The sequence below is a fragment of the Lonchura striata genome, chromosome 1A (genome assembly GCF_050655825.1).
Source record: "Lonchura striata isolate lonStrDom1 chromosome 1A, ASM5065582v1, whole genome shotgun sequence".
NCBI lineage: Eukaryota > Metazoa > Chordata > Aves > Passeriformes > Estrildidae > Lonchura > Lonchura striata.
Window position 1 is genome coordinate 60536276 of NC_140741.1, and position 23630 is coordinate 60559905.

The following is a 23630-nucleotide window of genomic DNA, read 5'->3' on the forward strand; positions in this document are numbered from 1 at the left end:
CATCAAAGGCACAGTGATTTACCCCCATGGACAGAACTTGTTTTCAGAATAAATTAACAGATCACATTTACTAGCCTAATGGCCAGCATTCCTACCCAAGACAAATTATTTAATTCTGAAAAAAACAGGTTACAGCCATTATACACATTGTCTCCAAAGCTCCATTAATTTGTTTTTTGCTGACAGTCAAGGTGTGGTTTGGGATCATGCAAGCAAGCACAGTTCAGTTCTGTCTATAATTCATTCCTGAAATGCTTAACACATGTAAAAGTGCAACTGAATACCAATGAAGAACAGTTGTGCTATTTAAACTAGGGTCTAAAGCTATGATGGTGTGACTCTGGAAACACCTGCCCACTTTCCTTGTGAAAGGAAAGAAGAGAGGGTAGAGCAGCCTATTCTGTGGAAAAGGCTGCTTTGAGGGTTTGAGTGGATACATTACCTTTTTGTCGCTCAAGCCAGACACCTGGTCCACATATTCCTCTTGGATCATGAAGGCAGCCAGGTTGGCAGTGTAGCTGGCCAGAAAGATGACAGCGAAGAAGGCCCACACCGACACCATGATCTTGCTAGTGGTACCCTTGGGATTCTGTACTGGCACAGAGTTGTTGAACACCAGCCCCCACAGCAGCCAGATAGCTTTGCCAATGGTGAAAGAGGGACCTCCTGGTTCTAGAGTGATTGAGAAACATGATCCCACAGTGAGCATCTGAGATTAAGTAGTCTGCATTTCCAGTCACATACACATCTTGATTTCAGAGTTAAGAGCAGAATCCATTCCCACTTGTGAGGTCAACATCTGCAGCTGCACTCCCCTAAATTTATGCTACCATGTCTCAGCTAAGTACAACCTGATTTTTTTTTTTAATGCCTTCATGTTTCTGTATTTTGCCTATCTCAGGGATTTACACTGAAACCTTATATGAGGGCATTTTTTAAAAATTTGATTGAAATATCTAATAGACCAAACATTTAATTTTGGAGTGACGTCCTCAAGGTCCCAGCATACATATGTGTAGAACATGGCTGTCTTTACTGTACTTGTAAAGGTATGATGAAGAGTACCATCTGAAATATCAGGGCTCTACAAATACTTTTGCATGAATGTTTCATTATTCAGTCTGTTGAAGATCCACAAACCAGAGAAGAACACAGCTTCCTCTCTCCATATTTTGTGTCTAAGGTACATAAGTATGTGTCACATAAGGTGACACATACTTGTTCCACCTTAAGAAAATCTGCAGGTCTGCCCTAGATAGCCCAGGAGCAGACCCAGTGTTTTAAAAGCTCCTATTTTCCCCTTATTCACTTTTCAGTGTAGAAGCTCACTCACACCCCAGAAGCCACATGTGTTAATGAAGCACTAGATTTGAAAACATGTGAAATGGCACCTCTCTCCCAGCAATCTTGTACCCTCAGCACGTGCTGGTTCCATTAGTGGGAACCTAACCCAGAATTTCCTCAACTTGAGCACAAGAAGAGCTAAGAGGGAGAATGCCGATGTGATCACTCTTTGAACACTGAGAAGATCCTCTTAAGGATGAATGGAACAGTTCGAGCATCTGACCTTTCTGCAATGGTGCCAACCTGATCAGCATCCCATGCTTCATCTCCTCAGGCAGGCTGATTGGGTCCTAGTGTTGCTGCCTACAGTTAAGATTGACTCCAGCAAATAGCAAAAGGGAAGAAAGTTTTGACATGCCTCTCCAAACCACTTAGCAACAAATAGCATCAATCATCTGGAAACACTAACCGTGTTACCCTAAATACAGCTGAACAATGCAAGTGGCTCATTTTTTACCCAGGGAACTGCACGCCAAGTTTGGAGCAGAATCATCACCTGATAAAACTGGTGCATTAAATTCCAAGGAGATAAAGTTCCTAAGAGAAACATAGTTTGGCAGTCTTTGTCTTTTTACACACTGGAGTGGTATTTTTACATCCCTCCCTAACTAATGTGCCCTAAGATAAACAGGTGAAAGGCCTGAAAAACATCAGTGGGAATTGTACGGTGGAAGGAAATCTTGAGAAGTTCCCCTCTAAAAGCCTTCCTCTCTCCACTGATCACCTCACATGCTTCCAGAATTACTTTGTCAGACACAAACCAAGATTGTAATGGGAGATTCCAATTCAAAAGTCTTGATGTCCATAAAGAGAAAATGCAGGTGTTTGAGATATATTGACAGGGGTGTACTGTCATAGTTCAAATGCAGCCAAAGTAACATTAGCCAAAATCAGCATTGCAGTCTCTGCAGCAGATTTCTGTATCTTCATATTTCATCTCTCATGGATAATACCCATCTGATCATGCAATACTCTTCATAATTACTCAAAAATATTGATACTTGTAGCTGCAGTTGGGCTAACTTAACATGCCTGTACTAAATACTGCTTCCAGTTCCACATCTGTATTAATACCTCCTAAGAGACTCGGGTTTCTCAGTACTTGTGCCCACAGATCCATGCAATTATGATCAGGTGCCATAAAGGCCCTCCATAGCTCTATATTAAGAGACAAGTTCTCCACTTCCTTGTGTATGTGGTTCTGCCTGCATTCTCATTAACACTTTTTATTTTCACTCCTCTCTAATTTGATGGCATAAATTCACTCAAAGTACTAGACTTGGGAGCAAATGAGTGCATTTTCCAGTATCTGTCTCTCTCCCACTATTCTGTATGAACCAATAAATCCAGAAAGGTTTGAAGGGCTGATTCACTGGGTGGTGAAGATATGCAGATGACAGAAGACTCAACTTGCTAATTGTTTTCATGTCAATAAGAGGAAAAAGGCTGTATCTTAGGAAGGACAGACAGCCTTTCTTTAATTCATCTGGCTGCCTTCTGAAGATCAGAACCAAAGAAATTGATAACTTGCTTGGTCCCAACTTTTCTGCTACCCTTGAAAAATAATTCTTTACCCACTCCCAAGAAAATGAGTTTCCCAATCTCTCAGTTGGTCTTAGAAAGCCAGAAAGGCATGGAAGGACCTGACCAGGTGACAGATGTGGATTCTGGAGGACATAGCACTATGCCAGGAGGCCAGCAGAGTGGCTTGCTCTGCAGGGAGATGTAGCACTGAAGGATGGATTGACAGTGCTGAGCCCTGTGATTGCCTCAGAGTGCAGCATTGTAGGCCCTGCCAGCACTGGCTACTGGGGCCCATTTTCTTTCAATGAGAAACAGGTTGGAGCTGGTATGTGCTTTAGACATGAAAGGCGACACAGCCCCGTCTCTCATGCCAAGCAAATTATCCATTATACACATCTGCTCTCTTCACAGCCTTTTTTCCGCCTCCATCCCTGGCCTCTTCAGCCTGAATGCAGAGCTCAGAGTGGGCTAGATCCGTATCGCTTTCAAGGCAAAGAACACCCCAACAAAAAAACAGAGACTGGAAACCAGAGGGGATCATAGCAAGAAACAGCTCCTCTTACCTCTGCCATCAGCAAGGCACCGATTATAGCCCACAGGGCTGAAGTACTCAAAGACAAAGACAGCCACCGCAGAGATGATAAGCAGCATCACAAACATCATCACCCATACGTCAGCACTGAAAGGTTCTGGAGAGGAAGAGAAAACCATGGTGAAATGTGATAACACCTCACCTCCTTTGCTCTCCAGAGAAGCTCAGTGTGGGGCAAACTGGGCTGGGGAAAAACAGAAGTTAAAACAAAGTCTCCAACCTGATTCTGAAAAACTTCTTGAACTGGAAAAATTGAAGTTTCTGTCTCTGTAATGACTGCATTCCATCGTACTGTTACATTTGTGACACATGGCTCCATCTGGAACCACACATAGCCGTTGTGGAATGCATTGATAAAATAAAACACATTGATAAAAGATTGTTCCCAGGAAGTCCTCCAGCACCATCTGGAGAGAGTGGGGAAAATCAGGCAGAACTGGCAGAGTTCCAGACAAGCATCCAACTTTCAAGATGTTATCAAGCCAAAGAGCATCTCCAAATTTCTAAGGTTCAGCCATAATGACAGTAGGTTTTTTAGTATTCCATCCCTCTTGCAATGGGAACACTGGCTCATTCTAGAAATGTTAGTGTTCAGGTTCTGCAAGTATTTGATCTCTACCAAGTTTTCTCCTTCTCCCAGCCTGAACAGAAAAAGATAGGACTGAACCAGATCAAAGAAACAAAGAACTTTGCTCCTTTGCTAATATTGCAACTTCAGTTAAATTGCAGCTTAGAATTTTGGAGATGACTTCAGTGTTGCTTTTACATACCCCAGCAATATTGGTGGACTTGCTAAGGGAAAAAAATCCTGAAGAGTTAGTAGCCATGAAACTCATATTTAAAAAGGTCTGGGGAAATTTCATTACCCATAAAAAAGTCTTTCTGTCTGTGAATGTTCTCAGGACTCTGGCAGAGAGCAGACAGTAATTACATAACGCATATACTGTGTTTGCGGCATCATAAAGCATTTTATAAAGCCAAATAGTAGACGCTAGGAAGACACAAATGTCTCGGGGAAATGCAATATCATTTCCGTATTCTCTGATCACCCTCCATTGCTGAAGGACATTAGAAATGCCTTTATTGTAAGACACAGTGTCAGCACAAAACCGATGGCTCAACTGTTCTTGAAAAGCTCTATTAGTTCTCTAATTTCTACTAGGTGTCAAGGGAGGGCCAAGTTAACAACATCTTTACAAATAATGTCTCTCAATGTGCAACAATTTATTGCCAATTGCTATCACTAAGTATTACGGTATCCCAGCTATAAGGTTTGAATCAATTTTCTTCTGGCCTACACTCCTTGAACATACTATTAGTTGAGTCACTAGGAAACCACATGCTGCAGTGTATGTGACAACTCTGAGTGAGCCCAATTTTTCTAGGATTAGGCATACAATTGCTGAAAAATGCCTTGGCTTGAAACTCATAGGCAGTGCCTATTTGCATTTGCATTTGCCTGGATTTTGCTTGCCTGCGATTCAGTTCTAAAACATCACAGTATATTTTTATACACCTGTCCCACAGGTACTCCCAAAAAAGAGCTTTCAGGCCAAGAATCACAAGCAACCTTCACCTAATTTTTTTTATAATCACTGGATGAAGTTTTAATTTTAGATTGAAACAATACCTAAGAAGGCAGAAGGTGAGACCGTTCCATTGCTACGTGACACCATGACACTGATTCCCGTCTCAATGAAGGGCACAGAGAAATCCACCACTTCTGAACGTTCCTCATTAATGGTGAGGGATCCCACAGCCATATAGGCCCGTTTGGTGACAACCTGGAGGAAGAAAAGAAGAGATCACACACAGATACGAGGCAGCCCTCAAGCACCACAGTCAAGCCCGTTCTCATCTTCCTGTCTCCCAACACAATCCTTTTACTCCTGTAATCCCATTCCCTATATTGTTTGTAAAATCTCTCCTTTCTAATCTTTCATCAGGACACTTTCTTCTTTCAGAAAACCTATAGACATTAATCTTCTCCTCAAAGCTGGTATGTGTACAAAAAATAAATCCACAGAGGTCTTAGGATAAACACATCATCCACAGAGAAGACGCCTTATCTCATTTTTCTGTCCTTGCTTTATCCTCCCTCTAACACTGCAAAGTCTTATTTCATTCTTTATTCACCTTATATACAACCTAAGCATAATCTAGGTTGCAGCAACCATGGTGAATGGATATCTGCCTCTTTCTAAGACTGTGTAGGCCAAATTTGTGAGACCATAGAGAGTAAAAATTAATGATCAGACAAGAAAGGTTGTCATGGTCGGAGTGTCAGAGCAGATTAATTCACTCAGTGCCAAGAAAGAATCAGGTCAGTCACTTCTGGAGTCACCTCTGTTCTTGCTTCAGAAGTAGACCAAATAATGATGGCAGACTAGACCTGACCCACATCACCCAGCCCAGGGTTGAAGCCCACCAAGCCCTCTCTTTGCTGCTGACCTCTCCAATCATTCCATTCCATGTCCCATTGATCTTTTTTCCATGCTTGCCATTAGTCACCAAGTAGAGGTCATAGGTAAACTTGACAGACTTTGAGATTTTCTTGAGGATGTCTATGCAGAACCCCTTGCAACATTTCTTCATGTAATCTGGCTCCTCATCTGTTTTATTCCTGAACAATCACAATAATAATGGGTTAAAGGACTGGGAGAAACACCTGTAATTCCCCTCTGTTATCAGTTTGCATTCTCCCTCCCAGTATATAATGTGGACAATTTATATTGTGCTATCCGTGCTGGAGGGGAAGTGACATACTGCAATGATTTGCCTAAAGGAACCCATCATAAGTGGACATGGGACAGGCTGGGCAAATGGAGGTGATTTTCTGAAAAGGATTATAGATTATGATGGTATTGGCCCAACAGACACTTTACATTCTGCTGAGAACAAAGAGCCCCAGATGAGCAGAAGAATACAGGGGAACATACTCTGTCACGATGCGTTTCTGGCAAGGGACCGTGTTCCTCATGCAGGTGCCACTTAGGGGGTCCACATTCTCCACAATGACAAATGGTGCCTCTTCCAAGGTCACGATACTCAGGTGATCATCCTCGCGTTCCTCAGAGTCAGGATACAGTTCAAAGCGTGGCCACACGTAATACTTCATCTGCAACTTTTTTTCCTTCCATTTCCCCACCTGTGGAGACACAAACCACAGAAGATAGACTTCTCATTGTCCCATCCCTTTGCATCAACCACAGCTATTGCAGGACTGGGGAAGAGGACCATTGTGGAGTACCCAAACTCATGACTCATGTAAGATGGAAACATTTCTGGGGAGAAGGCTCTGAGTGAGTGGATTCAAAGGGGAAGCGCAGAACAAGAAATATCTCTGATCTGTCTCATCTCTGTGATGGTCTCACCTTCTGGGAGAGTGAGTGGATTACCACAGGAATACTGTAATTGTGGTTACACAGGCTTATGTCTTTCAACATTTTCAGCCAAACAACAGGAACACAATTACTTGGTTACATACCTTAGCTGGAAAAAAGTAATTGTTTTATGCTTCTGATGCATGAAAATTAATACCAAAGAGTATCTATGATGTTTTTTAAATCTTGCTATTTTTCTCTAATTCTCATAACTTCCATAAATTTCTATTGCTATTTCAGAACATTTAATTTTCCATTACCTAAGTGAATAGAGATCATATCTTCAGTAGTCAAAAAAGGAGGTGGGACTCAATTATCTTATATCTACTGCTAAGAATGAAAGCTGTTTAGGAGCCACTGCAGTCCTTAAAGAGACAATACATGCAAGCTCACCGACTGACCAGGCAGACCATTTCTTGCAAAAAAAAATCTGGGAAAAGAGAATACTTGAACATCAACTGTACTTTCAACTATCAAAGTCTCGCCTTTGTTCTCAATTCCCCCTCCCACCATCACAGTTGACAGTAATTAGCACCTTGGCTGGCAACCAAAGCTGAGAGGGTGAAGAAGCTAACTGGGCTTTAGAAGAAGCTTTCCTGCATGATCCTCAAAGCAAGTCCTCCAGGCCAGGACTGAGACATGCTGACTTGATGGCAGAGGCAGTGTGGGTGTGTGGGAAGCTTGCATGACTGCTCTCAGTGGTGTACCTGCTTGGTGGTTAAACAGAAAAGCTTAATTCCACTCCAATACAACACCCCTCCCACCACCTCCAAATTTCAGCCATTTATTTATTGAAATGACAGAATGGGAGGGAGAAACATTTATTAAAGGCCCATTAGGTGTCAGTGGATAATCTGTGAAACTCAAAGCCCAGCTGGGGTTTGGCATTTGAGAGTATCTAGAATTCACATAAAACACTTGTCACCTTCAAAACAAACAAACACTTCATCTGGCCATGAAAGAAAAATCCACTCTGAGGGCTTGTGGAGGGGGAAGAAAGAAGGAATCACCCAGAAACAGCAGTTTCCACAACCACCCTCTCTGTGCAGGGTGAACACAGCACCCCAGTGAGCACAAAACAGGAAGATTGTAAAAAGATGGGCAGCTGGTCTTGCCTTTTCAAAGGCAAAGAATGCTAAGGAGAGCTTGCCCATAATGTCCCCTCCACCAATGGAGATGCTCTGTACTCATGCTAATATCTAAGCCTGGATGTGGAAAGTGAATTTCTAAGGGAGCATAGACTCATATGCTTATCCGAGAGTGTGCTCAGCCCTGGACTTCCCACTCATTCACCAAGCAGGTCAATTTATCCTCATCTGAGCCAGAGATTTCTGCAGTGCTACTTTAGCTCTCAAGTATCTGAGCTCAAATCCCCAAAAGTAGTAACTGCCACACAGGGCTCAGCAGGGACCAGTGATTAAGATGCTGCACAGAACAGCCCAGTTTTCAGCTCAGTAACATTAATTTATCATAGAAATAAGTGGCTGATGAAAGAGACATCTCGCAGAATCTCAGCAGCGCTTAGGGTATCTCAGCAACAGGCATGATATAACCCCTTACGTGATAAATTAGATCAGATAGGCAAACCCAACCCATAATTACCCATAAGTTCTCTGGGACAGAAAGGGGAGTTCATAAGGCTGTGTGCCAGACATGTCTCACAGTGTTGTACTACATCGAAACATTATGAAATTAGGATAACAATGACAGCATTGCCACAGTCTTCTGTGCACTAAATCACCTCACCTGCAAATACAGTAGTACACATCCATTCCTTATTATCCCAGTAAAATCATTCTAAATTGTCCAAAGAGGAAGAAAACAGGAGGTAAGTAAATGTTCTGACCTAAATCTCCAAATCAACTATAGATTGTCTCGAAAATATGTGCAAATGTTACATTTTATTGCTAACCTGAGCAATCAGACATGCCATATAACTCCATACATGTACAGATATGAATAAGAAAAATCAGAAAAATCATAGTGAATTAAAAGAGGACAGATTTCTTTACATGCTTATGCATGCAAAGGTCAAATATATTTGCACATAGTTAAAGAAGGATGGGCATAAGCAACACGTGGGCAATGAGAAACACCACATATACAGAGGATGGAGACAATGCAAGATAAAGAATACACAAATGTGTATCGTATGGTAGATAATCTAACATAAGAGGGAAGGAGCAATTCACTGCAGGGACAGAAGTTAGCAGAATTAAATGTCACGTATTTGTCCAGGTAAAGATGGCTATGCCTAAAGAATATAACCTACCAAGCTGTGCAGAGCAGAGCAAGGCATTTCTGAAGTCTCAGGGTACTTTGTATTAACAGCCTATGAACTGTTATTACTTGGATTCTGATGAGTGCTTTCCTCAGCAAAAAGAGGAAAAATAAACTATCTCAGCCATCCTTCATATTGGTCACCCTGCAGTTTCAAGATCTGTTGGGTGTTCTCCAATCAGTCCAGTCATCCAAACTCCCACTAGGAGCCCTGAAAGGTCACAGAATCAGTAAAAGTAAAGATACTAGGCATTTATTAAAACTCCTTTCTAATCATATTCTCCAATCCCTATGTAATGTTACTTTATGCCAGGACACAGCACCTAAGCAACAGAATTTCACCTTAACTGCCCCTTGCTCTATCTGATCTTGTCAAGAAAGTAAAGTCACTTTGGCTTGGAGGTGAATTTGGAGGTGTTGAGGGAGGGGAGTAGCTAACTTTTATAAATAGGATCTTAAATATAAGATCCTATTTTGGATAACAAGACTGGAAGTAGAAGTCCAACACATTTGCAAAGAAAGAAAGGGAGAATTATTGTAGAACAGAAAGGTAATCACATATGCTATTTGTTTGTCTAAGCGTATAAGTTATCCCATGCAGACAAAAGGCAAGATTGCCTATGCAAGGGGAAAACAAGTAGGAGCCTTCTGAAAGCCTTCCAGCCAGCTGGCAAACTGCCTTAACCGCGGTATAATGCAGCCAGAATAAAAGAGTTCTGCAGTATGTTAATGCGCATCTTTAATGAAAGGTGCATCACATTAGTTCCTTGAAACTAATTCTTAACAGAGGCTTTTCTCTCCTCCCAAGGGAAGCTAAGGCTTGTCACAGCCATTTGTGGCAGATGTTTCTCTAACCTGTCCCTACACTGACAGAGAGTGTGGTCACCACAAGCAATCTATTCCAGTGCCTATATATCCTTCCCATTAAAAAGTGAGGTTTTTCTCCTGATGTTTAACCTAAATCTTCTTGCTGTATTTCCTTATTCTCCTACATGTGCTCTTTTCAGTGTTATCAGGTCAGTAAGATATTTTTAACAGAGAGGAGCTGATACTCTCATTCAGTGTTTATCTTATAAAGCTCCATTGGCAAGAGCATCCATCTGTTCAAATGACCAGCATCCAGTCTCACCATTTACAAAGTCCTTACCTGGATGGGTAGTATGGACAAGTACAAGCTACCCCCATGATTTTCCAAAATCATCTGTTCCAACAAAGGCAGAAGTAAATTCCTGAGTTCCTCCTAATATGGCAAGGTAGAACTTCAAAACACAAGAGCATCTCGAAAGACTTATAACTACTGTCAACAGGTGGAAAACTAAAATCTCCTAAAAATTCGGTTTCCAAGGGCTAGGCACAATAATTCAGTTCCAAATTAAACCAGAAATGTTCAGATGTGTTTCTTAGGCAAGCTACTCAGCTGCATTGCACGGGTATTTGGAGTGGAGGTTCAGGAGAGAGCCTGAACCTTTAGGCGCTTGTTTTTCAGCAGGCTGGAGTAAAACTAGCTAGATGAAGTCTTCTGAAAGCTACTATTTTATTCAGGCTCCTGATTGCACTATGCCTTGCACCACTCTCTTTTCATTTACAATCTTATCTCAATTCCTGCTCTCACTCTTCCCTGTCCCTCCCATCTCCACCCCGCTATAGAAGAAATGCAAAAGGAACAAAAGGGATTTGGTTTCATCTGCAGAATAAAAAAAAGACCATTCCAAACTCACTTAGGACTTAAACTGCTTTCTGCATTTTCCCAAAAGCTCAATGTTTCCTCCCTTATTATTGATTCTTTTATTTCTTTTTCCCCAAGAGCTAAGGAGTTTATTCATTCCAGTGGGGAAGCACTAAAGCAACAGAGAGCGTGAATTAGGAGGCAGAAATTCCCTATTCCGTGAAGAATCTCTGTAACCCCATCTGCACCCTTATTGCTCCATATTGGGTAAAACTGAGATAATGCCATTTTCTTACATCTGGGGTGCACTGGGTAGATGAATAGAGAAAAGGCCATGAAACTCACAGATACTGTAGAAGTGAGGAGACACATACACCTGTGTCAAGAGCTAGATGAGGGAACATATACAGCATGTATCTATGAATGGTATAAATGTATAAATGTATAAATGTGAAAACTTCCTGTCTGTAATATTTGGAAGTATATTACATAACTTTTACATCTGAATTAAATATATGAAAAATGGAAGATGAAATATAGAAAAGGTAAAGGTAGGATATTGGACAAGGAGCAGAAAATAGGACTGTTATTGGTAATATAGCTGATGGAGAAGCATACCTAACTCCTCTGGGAAGCAGGGCAAGTCCAAGGAGAAATAAGATTCTTATCAGTAGAATTGGTACAGATCCTGAATGAGGACATGGGAAAACCAGAACAACTGGGCAGGACCTGAAAAGGGGTACTCTAGAAGCACCATAGAAATAGCAGTTATAACTGGGACACTGCCAATGGAAGCAGGAATTAGTCAGGGTACATAAAATAGAGGTAGATGTAGGGAATGTTGTTGTAACCTTAATAGTGCAGTAGACTCTGAAGAAATAAATCATGCATAAATAAAGTAGAATCATTCTAGATTGAAATAGGTTTTGGAACGCTGGTGCAAGATATTCCATGAGGGCCGAACTACTGTAGCTCCACAGGCTTGGCTTTCAATCTAGATGGAGATGTCATTACTGTTTCTAAAGAGAAATTTTATCAGGAACTAAGTTATTATGGAAGTATTTAGCTTCACAGAGATTAGATGAAGAACAAATGCAAATTTTCACAGCAGCACCTTGATGTTTCTTTTTCTGGATCTGATAGCTGGCATATTTCTTTACCCCAAAATTACTCAACAAGCATTAGGTCGTGATGGTTTACACTCAGCTTGGGCAAAGCAGCAAGGAACCTTACAGAAAAGCTAGTTATCAGAAATAACCTTGGATTGAGCGATTAGGGGAACAGAGAGCCTGTCTTAAAGACAGAGATTAAAAAGCTTGTCTAACCTAGATAAATGAAAGGCAAGAGGGGATATGACTGCTCTGTATAAATAAAGGGGGGACAGATACACAAGGGAGAAAAGAAAGTGATTTTTAAGCAGGAAAATCAATGCTAGTAAAAGAACAACTGATTGTAAGGAAATTTGCCTTGAAAATAAGATAGATTTTAACCATCAGAGGGGGAAGTTCTGAAACAGCTGCCCAAAAGTAGCTGTGAAAGTAACTAAAATAGGGTCAAGAAGAAGCACAACTGGTTTGTATAGGGCTATATTATTTTGCTGTCTAGAGCAGAGGGATGGGACCAGATGAGCCTTTCCAGTCCAGTGACTCTAAGTAAGCAGAAGCAAGAGGAGGAATTCCACTGTCAAAAGCCTTTCCCCCTCAATTTTTCCATCTGCAAATGTCAAAACTCAGTCTTAATCATCGTATCTCTGTCCCCCAGCTAACCCACATGAGCACAAAAACCCATGCAAATAATACCTCCAACTCCTTCTCCTACTTCCCTCATTCAGCAGTAACACCTTCTCTAGTGCCCTAAGAATAAAACATTCCTCTTAGCCTTCACCCAAGCTGGCTAAGTTACGACTCTCAGATTTACAGTACTGACATCACACCCACTACCAAACGTATCATTCCTGTGATGCTACAGGTTTGTATCCTCACACAGGCTGGTCTACAGCAGGTGGAAAAGAGATGCCACAAAGAGCAAAAATCCCCTGTTTACAGACACTCTGAGGTGATTAATTAACCACATCAGCCAAAGCAGACAAGAAATGGTTGTGAATGCTCCACATGCAAAATTAATTAACACAAAAACAACACTCCTTCCTGAACCTTAAGTTCACCTTCCACAACCACCTGGGGAAGGATGCTTTCTTGACTGCACCTGCAGAAGCAGGAATTGCTTCTAATAGCCTTTCAATTAAAATGTAGGCTGCAGAAGATGGTGTGATTTTCTCCCTTCTATATTTATACAGCACCTAGCATATGCCAGAAGGAGAGAGGCTGAGCTTAGAATACAGACAGGGTGAGGTACTTGCTCCTGCTTTACAACTCATTCGGGGAATAAAAGCTCTTTGCAGAAACACGGTCTTCCATCTCACTGAGGCCTGGAATTTACATAACTCTTGCCATTTTTGCTGAAACATTTCTTTCCTGGTGCATTTATATGCCTTTTGCAGTTGCTAAGGTCCTGTCCCCTGCCATGACTAGCCAGAGAAGGTTAATGAGGTATACTTCGAGCACTTTTGACTTCTGCAAAGGCAATGAACTATGGGGCTCCACTGGTGTCACAAAAAGGTCAGAGCTGTGAGAATGCCAAAGAGTTTGCTTTGCTAAATCATTCCTCCAAACCAGAAGGCACCATGAATTCAATACAGGTATAAAACTAGCCCCTCTGGGAGATGATGGTGTTCTTGATACATTAACTTGGTATGCCAGAAAGTGGTTCATCCAGGCAAGGCTGGCTCGAGCTGGGGGAGTAGGGACGCCAGGGGGCCATAGTTATTCAAGGACCTCAGTGCTACCTGATGTATACACAAATACAGACTGCAATCAGCACAGGCATAAATAGGAGACATGAGGAGAGAGGAAGCTATTAATGGTAGCAGGGGCTATGATCTGAGTAGGCTGGAAAATGTAACTAAGCTTCTAGCAGGGGCAAATCAGGTGTTAGGACTTGGGAAGAAGAATTAGAACAAAATTTATATCTTAAAAAATACTGCAAACTGACTACCATCCAACATAACCCACCTTCAGCTAACACGCAGTGACAGCACCTGCCTCAGACTCTTACTTAATAGTGTAGTATACTTAGAGCCATCATGCCCTTCTGAAATGACTGTGTGAGGTCAGGGGAGCTTAATAAATGTCCCAAATTCCAGCAAGATCAGTCTTTTCTGATTCTGGTATGGTAAATAAAATCTAAAATTGGGGAGCTTATACTGTCCATATAATTTCTCATCTAAGGTCAAAGACAGTTTCACCTTCAGCATCTCTACTGCTCTCCTTTGCAGAACTGTGAGGCAGGGGAAAATGCAGCAGGGGTACTGTAAGATTGCATGTTTTGTGTCCCAGGCGGCTCAGGAGTCACAAAGGCTTTAAAGAAAATGTATTTTTATGTGCATGTATAGGCATCTAAATGCTTTATGTAAGCATTTTGCAGTCTCGAGGAGTGCATCCGCATTGTGCAGGTGTGTGTCTGCATCCAGTACGTGTCCATGCATGTAATGCCCTACCTAATGATTTTTCCCCTTGGCTTTCCCTGTTGAGTTCTGGGTTTGAGTTTCATTTTGCTGAGCTTTCATTTATTTCACTCAGATTTTTTTTTTTCCCCCTAAAGCATGTTACACAGAGGGAGGGAAGCTTGCCAATTCACTCTGCAGTCTGGGAGACAGTTTAGATCTTTGGCTGCTAAGTGGGTCCGATACAGTGGTATACAAAACCCTGACATGTGTGCAGTGACACCTACTCTTTACACTGATTGAACATCTCTCCCAGAATCTCTTGGGATCTGAAGCTGAAGGATATTCAAAAATGCAGATGCAGAAGAAGGCCAAAGTCATTCCCTTGTGCTGAGAAAAGCTAAATGTTGAAGCCAGCCCCAGCAGGGTAAGGAGAGGAAAGAATATAAAGAGAGAGAGGGAGAGTTACCTAAATCTCACTTTTTTCTGTGCAAACAAGACTAAAGGCACTGTTTGAAAAGCACCTCTAAGAATATCAGAGAGAGATCCTTTACCTTTCAGTGGGGGGGTATCACCGTAGATGAAACACCTCTGCACCCCACGCAGAGCAGCCAGAGCCCCTGCTCTCTGCCTGGCAGCCCCACATTGCCCCTGTGCAGAGGTGCATGCCTGCCAAGAGCAGCACTGGCATGGCTGCACATACACCCCTCTGGCAGAGAGATACAGGGTGCTCAGCTCTCCTCTCACTGCTGGAAAGTGGAGGATCAAACCTCTTACAGAGGAATAACTGCACATGTTGGGAGCCAGATTCCAGGGAAACCAGTTACAAACCACAAGTCACTGTTTCTTTCTTCTCTCACCACTGACAGCACTGGGCTGCTGATTGCAAATGCTGTCCTCATCAGCAGATCACCCCTTGTCTGGATCCTGGGTCTAGATTCACACTGGCATAGCCACAGCCAGCCCCACTACCTCCAAATCTTCAGGATGCACTTCTGCAGCACCCCTCACCCTGGCACACTGCAGGAAGTCTTGTGCAGTGCACCAGGGCCATCTCAAGAGGCAGCCAACTGAAACACTGTTCCAAGTTGTCACCAGACCTCTAAACTGAGTTAAAACAACAGGTCTGCCCTGCATCCTGGTTCTCTGCCAGTACTCTTTTCCTGGCTTTGCAAAGAGACGGGATGGGAGGCAAAGCTGTGGGATAGGAGCAACCTTGTAAGACATGGGAAAGGAGAAAAAAAAGCCACCTTGCTGCTCTCCCTCTATCCCGTGGGTGGTTAAAGGGGGCTGCTCATGGCGGTCTTGCACCATTTCTTATCCAGAGCATCCCTTATCTGCCTCTGTGCAGAAAGCATGTAAATATCCTCATGGCCTGATTCAGTTTCACCCCCTTCTTTCTTTTATTCACTCAGGTGCTCCCCAGGAAACACAGGGGACAGGGAGTGAGGGTGGGGGAAAGCAGCAGACAACAGACAACTTCCATCTCACCAGTCTAACAGAAATGGGTGATAGTTCCTCCTGCCCCGGATCATCAGCACCCCATCTCTCACCTACCCACCCACGGTCCTGCCTCCTGTCACTGCTCTGCACCATGGACACAGTCCTCACTGCACAGACCTGCGTCCTAGGCACTGCCTCCATCATGTCTCCAGTCTGGTGCTCCTGTGCCAGGACCAGTCAAAGGAGTGAGAGTCAAGAAACCTGCAGTGATGGAGGAATAACTTGCAGGGTTAACTTCCCCCATCTGCAGGGATGGAGGAAAAACTTGCAGTGTGATTTCCCCCATCTCAGCTCCCACTGATTTAGAGATGGACTGCTTGTGCACATTCCAGCAGCATCCACCTCTGTCCTGAAATGAACTGCTGGCCCAAGACACAGCAGTGTGAGCACTCTGCATCACCACCAGCAGTGGGACTTACCAGGGTTCTTCTGCCTGTGCCACTGCAGATCAACCTCCCATACAGCAGAGACTGCCAGGCCAGATGGGGCCTCCCAGGAGCTAGTGTGAGCTATACTCCCCAGTTGGAGACTCTTGCCTAAGAAGCTCAAGCTTCAGACTTTCTGATGGATGAGAACTCCAGAAAGAGAACCCATGAGTTTCATGACCCCCACCTGACCCACTGCTACAGCCAAGTGCTGGGCTTTGCTTGAAAATCACAGCATTCAGCCAAGTGTGGGTAGAACACTTGACAAGACCTGCCAGCTCCACCTTACAGAGAAGACCCAACGAGGATGGAGCCCACCAGCAGAACAGCTGGTTCATGGCACATGTGCATTACTGCCACACTGATTGGATGTAGCCAGCAAGTGCTCTGGGAGTATGAGAGAGTGATTCTGACACAGATTTTTTTCTCCTTTCCCATGCCTTAAACAGGTACTCACACACAGGAGTACCCCCCAGCAGCAGTTATCTTAAGCCCATCTGAGCTTAAAGTCCAAGCTGAATTGCCAAGGGCCCAGCTGAGGCCATCTGGGCTGCAAGGCATCTCTGTGCAAAAGGAGCACAATCAGACATGAGTGTGGACGGCGTGAGAGGTAACCTTGAAAACAGTGATTTGGAAAGGAGAGAAGAAGCTATGTATCTGCCAACCCCAGCTAGCAAAGAAGAGTTAAGCCAAGAACTGTTTTCTTGGGAGCATGGCCTTAAAGAAATAAAATTCTTCCCTTCTCTCAGACCTGATGGACCTCAGACACATCTATTTTTCAAAGATATGTGTGTCATTTTGGGCATAAACATGTCAACACAAAACAGATCTTGTGCCATTTCGGTGACCTAAGAGTAGGAGAACAGGCATGACAGAGGCAGTCTTAGAGACATAAGATGAAGCTAAGGCTCTCAGCAGGTTGCAGGATATCTTTTATGATTACATGTAAGTCCACACATGGAAGGATTTGTGTCAGTCTAGAACCAGGTGGATGATTGTGTATTTAATTAATAAATTGTGTATTTAAATGTGTGTGTACTTCATAGCTACCACTGCTATATGGAGATAAGCAGTTAGCCTGTAATTAAGTTCTCTTACATTTTCCATTGCAAGAGTCTTTCAGGCCAGTTCCCTGAGAAAAACCAACATCTCCATGTTTTGCAACAGGCATTTCAAAGTCTGCAGGGCAAAAACTCTGAGGCTAAGGACATGATTTTTGCTTTGGTCCATCAAATTTCATTCAGTCTTAGCTGCATTGTAAACTGTTGAATAATTACAAATTTCTTTTCTGTCACTTTCTCACAGAAATCCTGGCAGACAGTCCAAACAGCATCTGAGCACAAATGTTTGAAGAGCTAAACTCAACACCTCAGTAAATCAGTGGTGACTCCCCACCAGTACCATGGTAAGTACGACACCTCAGCTTTGGCAGAGCAAGAGAAAGGCAAAGGTCCAATCAGGCTACACAAAATGTGGACAAATCATTTGAGTTCTCTTCTGTTTAAATGTGCCTCATGTGAAAAGGTCACCTGCACTCCGCTACTCAGGATGCAGAAGAAAGGCAAACCACTTTAAGCTTTCATGAATGTCTGTGAAACAAGTGCAGGTTAGTCACTGATTGAACAGTCAGACTCAGTGCTGAAAGCTCAGCATGCATGAGAATGAACAATTTATTTTACTGAAAAGATTTTGAGGGGTTTCCTCTCAAGAAACAAATTAAAACACAGCACATATAAAAAAACCCATCGCCAAACCATAAAACCAACTACATAAAGGGTAATTTATTTACACTGAAGTATTAGAAAATGGCAGGTTTGCAATCTCCTTTTCAGCCTTTCTTCCACCCCACTTGTGTGTGGACATTTTGAATCAAATTTTAATTAATGAGTGCATGCAGCTCTCTCCATGGAGTCCCTCCCTCAACCCTTGTACTTCAAAGAAACTTGAAGAAGTAGAATTAAGGTGGCCTGTGAAACAAGACTGGCATTTCCTAGCTTGACTTCACAAGCTAAAAACTGAATCACTGTTCTTTTATTTTCTGTATGTAATTGCTTCTATGGCTTGAATGTGCACGAGCTAATACAAAACCAATAAACAGGCCAAGAGCTTTCTGTGAAGATGGAGAAAGAGCTATCCGTGAATCTCCAAGCACTGGCAGACGAAAGAGGAATAAAGAAACAGCAATGGACAGCAAGAAAACCAACCAATGTAGAGATTATGCAATCCTGTTTTATGATGAGAAAAGCAGCACTGACCTTGCCAAGGGGTTAAATGAGGCCAAGAAAGCAGAAGAAAAATTGGAAAAGGTACACTGGAGAGAGGTGGAAGAGGGTGAAGCTGGCAGGTCCCTCCCTCATTGTCATGATGCCCAGAAGGTGAGGCGAAAGGAAGGCACTAATCAGGCAGATCATGTTGCAGATGGGGTTTCTTCTGTTGCAGCAATAACTCGTAAGAGACTAAGAGAGGACTGAGGGCTGTACTGCATGGAGGGTGAGGACAGGACCAAGCTGGTCTGGTCTGCATAACCTCAGAGCAGAAGCACCATGGTAGGAGTGGATGCAGTAGGGATGGTTACAGTCCAGACACCGTGTAGCCTTAGCCCAGAGAGGCTGAGGTGAGAGCTGAGGCAGCTTGCCAGGCTCACACAGCTGCCTTGCACCCTGCTGTGCTGATGCACCCCCGTGGCGCTGCTCTGCACCGTATGGATTTACCATCGCAAGCATATGCCAGCACAGGCAACACATAGCTGTGTTCACAGGGCAAACTTGCCCTAAGCAGATGTGCAGCAGCTGTGCAGAGAGCAGATGCTTTCTTCTCAGATGCCCAGGAGTGAAGGGACCCAAGTGCTGGCTGTTATCTTGTCCTGTGCTTACTCTGTAACCTTAAGTGAGCCACCAAAGCTTCCTGAAGCTCAGCTCTCCCTCTGCTAAAGGGTCTGAATAATCAGTCCCTTGTTGCAAGGGGTATGAACAAGGACCTGACAGCTGAGAGCAATGACAAGAGTCAGTACAGTAAAGAGATGCCTCAGCTCACCCACTCCAGAGGAGCTGTGCAGCTCAGGGCTGCACCTACACCACCTTCCCGCCCCACACCAGGGGAAGGAGCTCGGCCAAAGAAGGGTGGTGGTCGGTGTAGAGCAGCCATGCATGAGGGCAGCCAGCAGTGGGAATCGTGCTGATTAATGACAGAGCAGCAGTACTGTAAGTCAGGCACGGGGATCAGCAGCTTTAAATGGAACAGCAGGATTTTATATGGTACTTGCTAAGGACTAGTTTTGATGCAGATTAACTAAAGCTTGAGAGAACATTCTTGGGTTTTCTCCACCTGCTCTAGAAGCTGAAGCGACACAAGTGACCAGGCAGCTGTCTTTCCTTGCTCTCTGAAAATGCCTTTCCTGGAAAAGGGAGCACAGTGATGCTTTGGCTGATGCAGTGGCATTCAGCCCTGCCCCTTCCAGCTTCCAGGAAGCAGATGCATCTCATCTCCCACACTCAACATAAAGCTCAATCAGCTGAGGCCTCTGGCCACAGCTCTCCCTCATGGCTCTGAAGCAGCTGCTATGCCATCCAGGTCCCACACACTAGTTCTACACACACGCAGAGGTGAGATGTGGGTGAGAGGGAGGGAGAGAGGGAGGGAGGGAGGGAAGAGGCTGCAGCCTCCTCAGATACCAGGATTGCTTCTCCTGCACTACTCAGAGCCCACCTCCAAGGATGGTCCCCAGCTGTGGCTGAGAGCTGTTGGCTCACCAATGTAGTGCTGTCTTCTAAAGGAAACACAGGGAGCCTCTGAGACCAGGGCAGGAGAAAAAGTCTCGGAGAAATTCTGACCAGCAGTCCTCAGTGAAAACACAGGCACTGTGGTGGGAGAGAGCACCACAGCCAGCCCAAGAACATACAAGTACAAATTTTCCTCAGTGCCACCTTTATAGGCCTGACTGCTTTACTGCTGTGCCAAGAATATCCAGTAAGCCAGGCCTTGCCCTTTTTTGCAATAGAAAAGATCGTGCTTATGACTGAACATTCATTCCTTCCAGTCTGCTGACTATTTCACCAGGCAACCTGAACCTTCCATTAATATAATCTTTTGTGGCGCTAAATATATACACTAGCCACATACACAAATACATATAAATACATCTCTATCTAGCAGAGAATCCAATTAAGTGAATATGTTACGCCTTAGCAATTAATAAATTCAACAAGCTGAGCTGCCTCTTGCATACAATTAAAGTTCAAGCAATATCAATCATAACAGCATAAAAGATTCCAGATTTTCCTACATGCTATCTACAAAGAGATTGTTAACACTTAAATCAATGGGCAAATTCAAGTGTGTTTGCAAACCTCAGGAAACTCATATTTTCAATTATATGCAGCCTTCAAATTATGGTATCCTGTTCTTGAATGCAGTGTCTCAGGCCACCCCTGCTGCCTTATATATCTTTCTGTAGCATTTTCTGAATGGCAGATCTGTAAAAATGCTTAGGTCCTATGGGTCAAAAGAGAACAAATTCCATGACTGAACAGATCAGACTGACTCTAATCACTTGACTCATGCAAATGCTTTCCTTCTCTTTTGTGTTGTCAGCTTTCTGTTTGTGCTTATACATGTGTAAGTGTGTGTTTGTGTGCACGGGTGTGTGCTTGTTCTTTCACACATTAATCATTTTCCAGGACAAGCCTGTTTTTGCAGTTTCTGCCTCTCAGCAATAGACAACACTGAGCCCTCTAGGGACTGCTCATTACCTTCTTCTCTCACAACACCCCTCCTCTGCATTCATAAGACAATCCCTAGGGACAAGTTCTACATAAATAAATATTTAAGTAGCCACTAAGCCACAGAAGATGCAGAAAAGCACGTGAGGGACTCATCTGCAGTATTCAGTGTATAAAGGAGAAAGAACAGAGGGTTGGGAGCAGGCAAGTGATGAGGGTTTGAACTGGAAACACAATCATCCCCTTCTCTTCTCTGACCCAGCCAGTACAGTGGGCTGGTTTTCACCCTGAGACCAGAGCTGATATAACACAGGTCTGTGTTAGTACAGCTGCAGAAATCCAAAAACCAAGAATGTGCCATACTGGGAGGCTGCCAGAGAAAAGAGCCTTTAACTGAACCATCACAGACACAGATAATTAATCCTACTACTAATGGCGAGTCTTTTTCAGTTTAACTGCTCCATTGTTCTCCTAGTTTGTTGCCATACTCCAGAAAGGGGCCTCGAATGCCCAGGAGAAGGTTGGAGTCTCATCTGAGGACTGGTTGGGTCTGTCACAGAAAGAGGCCAGGCATGAGACCCAGACCTTGTTGCTCCCCTGTCCTCTGAACTGGGTACCAGGAGGTTCCTTTGAGAGTTCCTTCCAGCTCACCAGCTTAGTGATCCTATATCCACACAGAATTATTTGTGCCTATGTCCATATCAGTACAGATTTCATAAGTCTCTATGTGATATCAAGGAATAACATTTGGATCTTTTCTAGATTCCTTGAGAAACACTGTTCTGAAAGTGGGTATTTTAGGGAATAGGGTATGTATTTGGGCACTTATGTCACCCATGTAAGACAGCAGTTTGAAGGGTGCTAGCCATGTAAAATATGCCATACCCTAGGAAAACACATACTATTTGTATGCTTCCCAACATATTCAGGAGAGCTAAAAAGCTCTCGGAAAATCAGTTTCTTGCAGAGCACACTCTAGCAAAAATCATAGAGCTCACAGCAGGCACCAGCAGACTTGAAGGACTACTTGTATGATCAGAGGAGGGCATTTTTTGTGCACTGGCACGCAGCTGTTGGAGGGTGACATTTCAAAAAGATTTGGAGAACTTTCCTTCAGGAGTATGTCCCAGATTTTACACTTCCCCAGAGAGCAGGAAAGGTCAAGGAAGGCCCCCTTTCAGGTTCACTAGTACTATTTTCTCCTCCAGTACAAAGATTCTGGGTGCTACTTGAGTTGTGGTAAGAAGCAAGCCATCAGCAAGAGCTTTGGGCCCAAAGTGAATGCAATCAGCCAAAGTCACTTCTTCCCTCTGTTTCAGCAATTTCTGCAGCTTTTCTTTCTGCCTCAGCTGGATGGGTTTTTATCACATTTTTACCCTGATCTATATCAGTGTTCTTTAGGAAGGGAAGACATTTGGGGTTAAAAGCTCGTAATTAATAATGACAAAATAAAATACCCAATCTGTATAAGAAACCAAAAAACCCAACCTTTGCACATATGCAAACCAGGATGTTCAGTGGGAGAGGGTATGTTTCTTTACCTGAACTCTGTGCAATAAATATCTAGAAATGTACCTCCTTCCCTAGGCAACTTTCTGCCATTAGAGGGAGAAGCACCCCATCCCTCAGCAATCTGAACAGTGAGAAGAGCCAGCAGTATACACCAGAGCAATAGATGGAGGTGCCCTGTCAGTGTGGTGCATACCACTGAACATGAGAATTCAGCCCATTCCTTCCATCCATTTCCATTTCTCTATAAGCAGGATGGAAAATGAAAACATCCCTCCCAAGATGTCAATCCAGCCATCCAGATGTCAAATCATAACTGCATTTGCGCACTTGGGATTCCCTTGGGATTTTTCACAGCCATCACAGCTGATGATTTCCCTAAGTGGCTGCTGCATTGTCAGATTTCTTGCAGTTTGCTTTCTGTGTGGCATCAAGCCCTTTCTACCCATCACCTCCCTGTCTGTGATTACCCCCGCCTGTCAGCACTGCAGTAAATACGTGTATATTCCTGGGTCTCTCATTTTTCACTTTACAGAGATCTCTCACCTAAAAAAATGCAGACTTCCCAAACAGAACAGACACTAATAAAGAGAACAAACAGGAATTTTTGACAGGCTAATGGGCTCCATTCTCTATCCATGCATCTACCTACACATAAGAACTTTTTTCTGCTTCCTGCAGGTTATTGCACTTGTGCAACTGTACCATTGTAAAGCTGTTGTCAGAGGTGTCTGTAATCTTATAGATCAGGAAAAATCAGGTCTCATGGGAGCTGGACAAGATATCTCCCAAAAACAGAAGTCCAGTAACATACAGCAGGCAGCACAGCAGGACTCCATGCTCAAACTCCTGGGCACATAAAAGCAAACCCTGCTTCTGGACATACTGTTTTTTGGAGGGGAATGCAGCCAGGCTCCTGACCCCATTTTGTCTTCAAAGATGCAGGTCTGAAGTTTGGGATTAGGACCCAGGTCTGATGAACCTCACTGACACAAATGGTTCTGCTCCCTTCCTTACTCTACCGTGTTTTCACATTGGCTGTTGCAAATGTGTCTTGGTCTCCCACCCTTGCACATCCATTCTAAAGGCTGTTTCAGAGATTATTTTCCTGATTGAATTTCCCCCTTTCTTTTCAGTTTTCCTTTGTCTTCCTTCTCAGGTGTATCAAGTGCCTCTTTTTCAGG

At 43.5% G+C, this 23630-nt stretch overlaps 1 protein-coding gene across 5 annotated transcripts in view; it reads right to left on the reverse strand.

The window, feature by feature from the left end:
* GRIN2B (glutamate ionotropic receptor NMDA type subunit 2B) overlaps nt 1-23630 on the reverse strand; it is a 224454-nt gene that overhangs the window by 44277 nt on the left and 156547 nt on the right. For all 5 annotated transcript variants that reach the window (XM_021552888.4, XM_021552890.3, XM_021552889.4 and 2 more), the window contains 5 exons: nt 6400-6608; nt 5912-6083; nt 5091-5244; nt 3432-3557; nt 443-672 (listed from right to left, as the gene is read on the reverse strand). In XM_021552888.4, coding sequence (XP_021408563.1) covers nt 443-672; nt 3432-3557; nt 5091-5244; nt 5912-6083; nt 6400-6608 — 891 coding nt within the window. The remainder of the gene's footprint in view (nt 1-442; nt 673-3431; nt 3558-5090; nt 5245-5911; nt 6084-6399; nt 6609-23630) is intronic.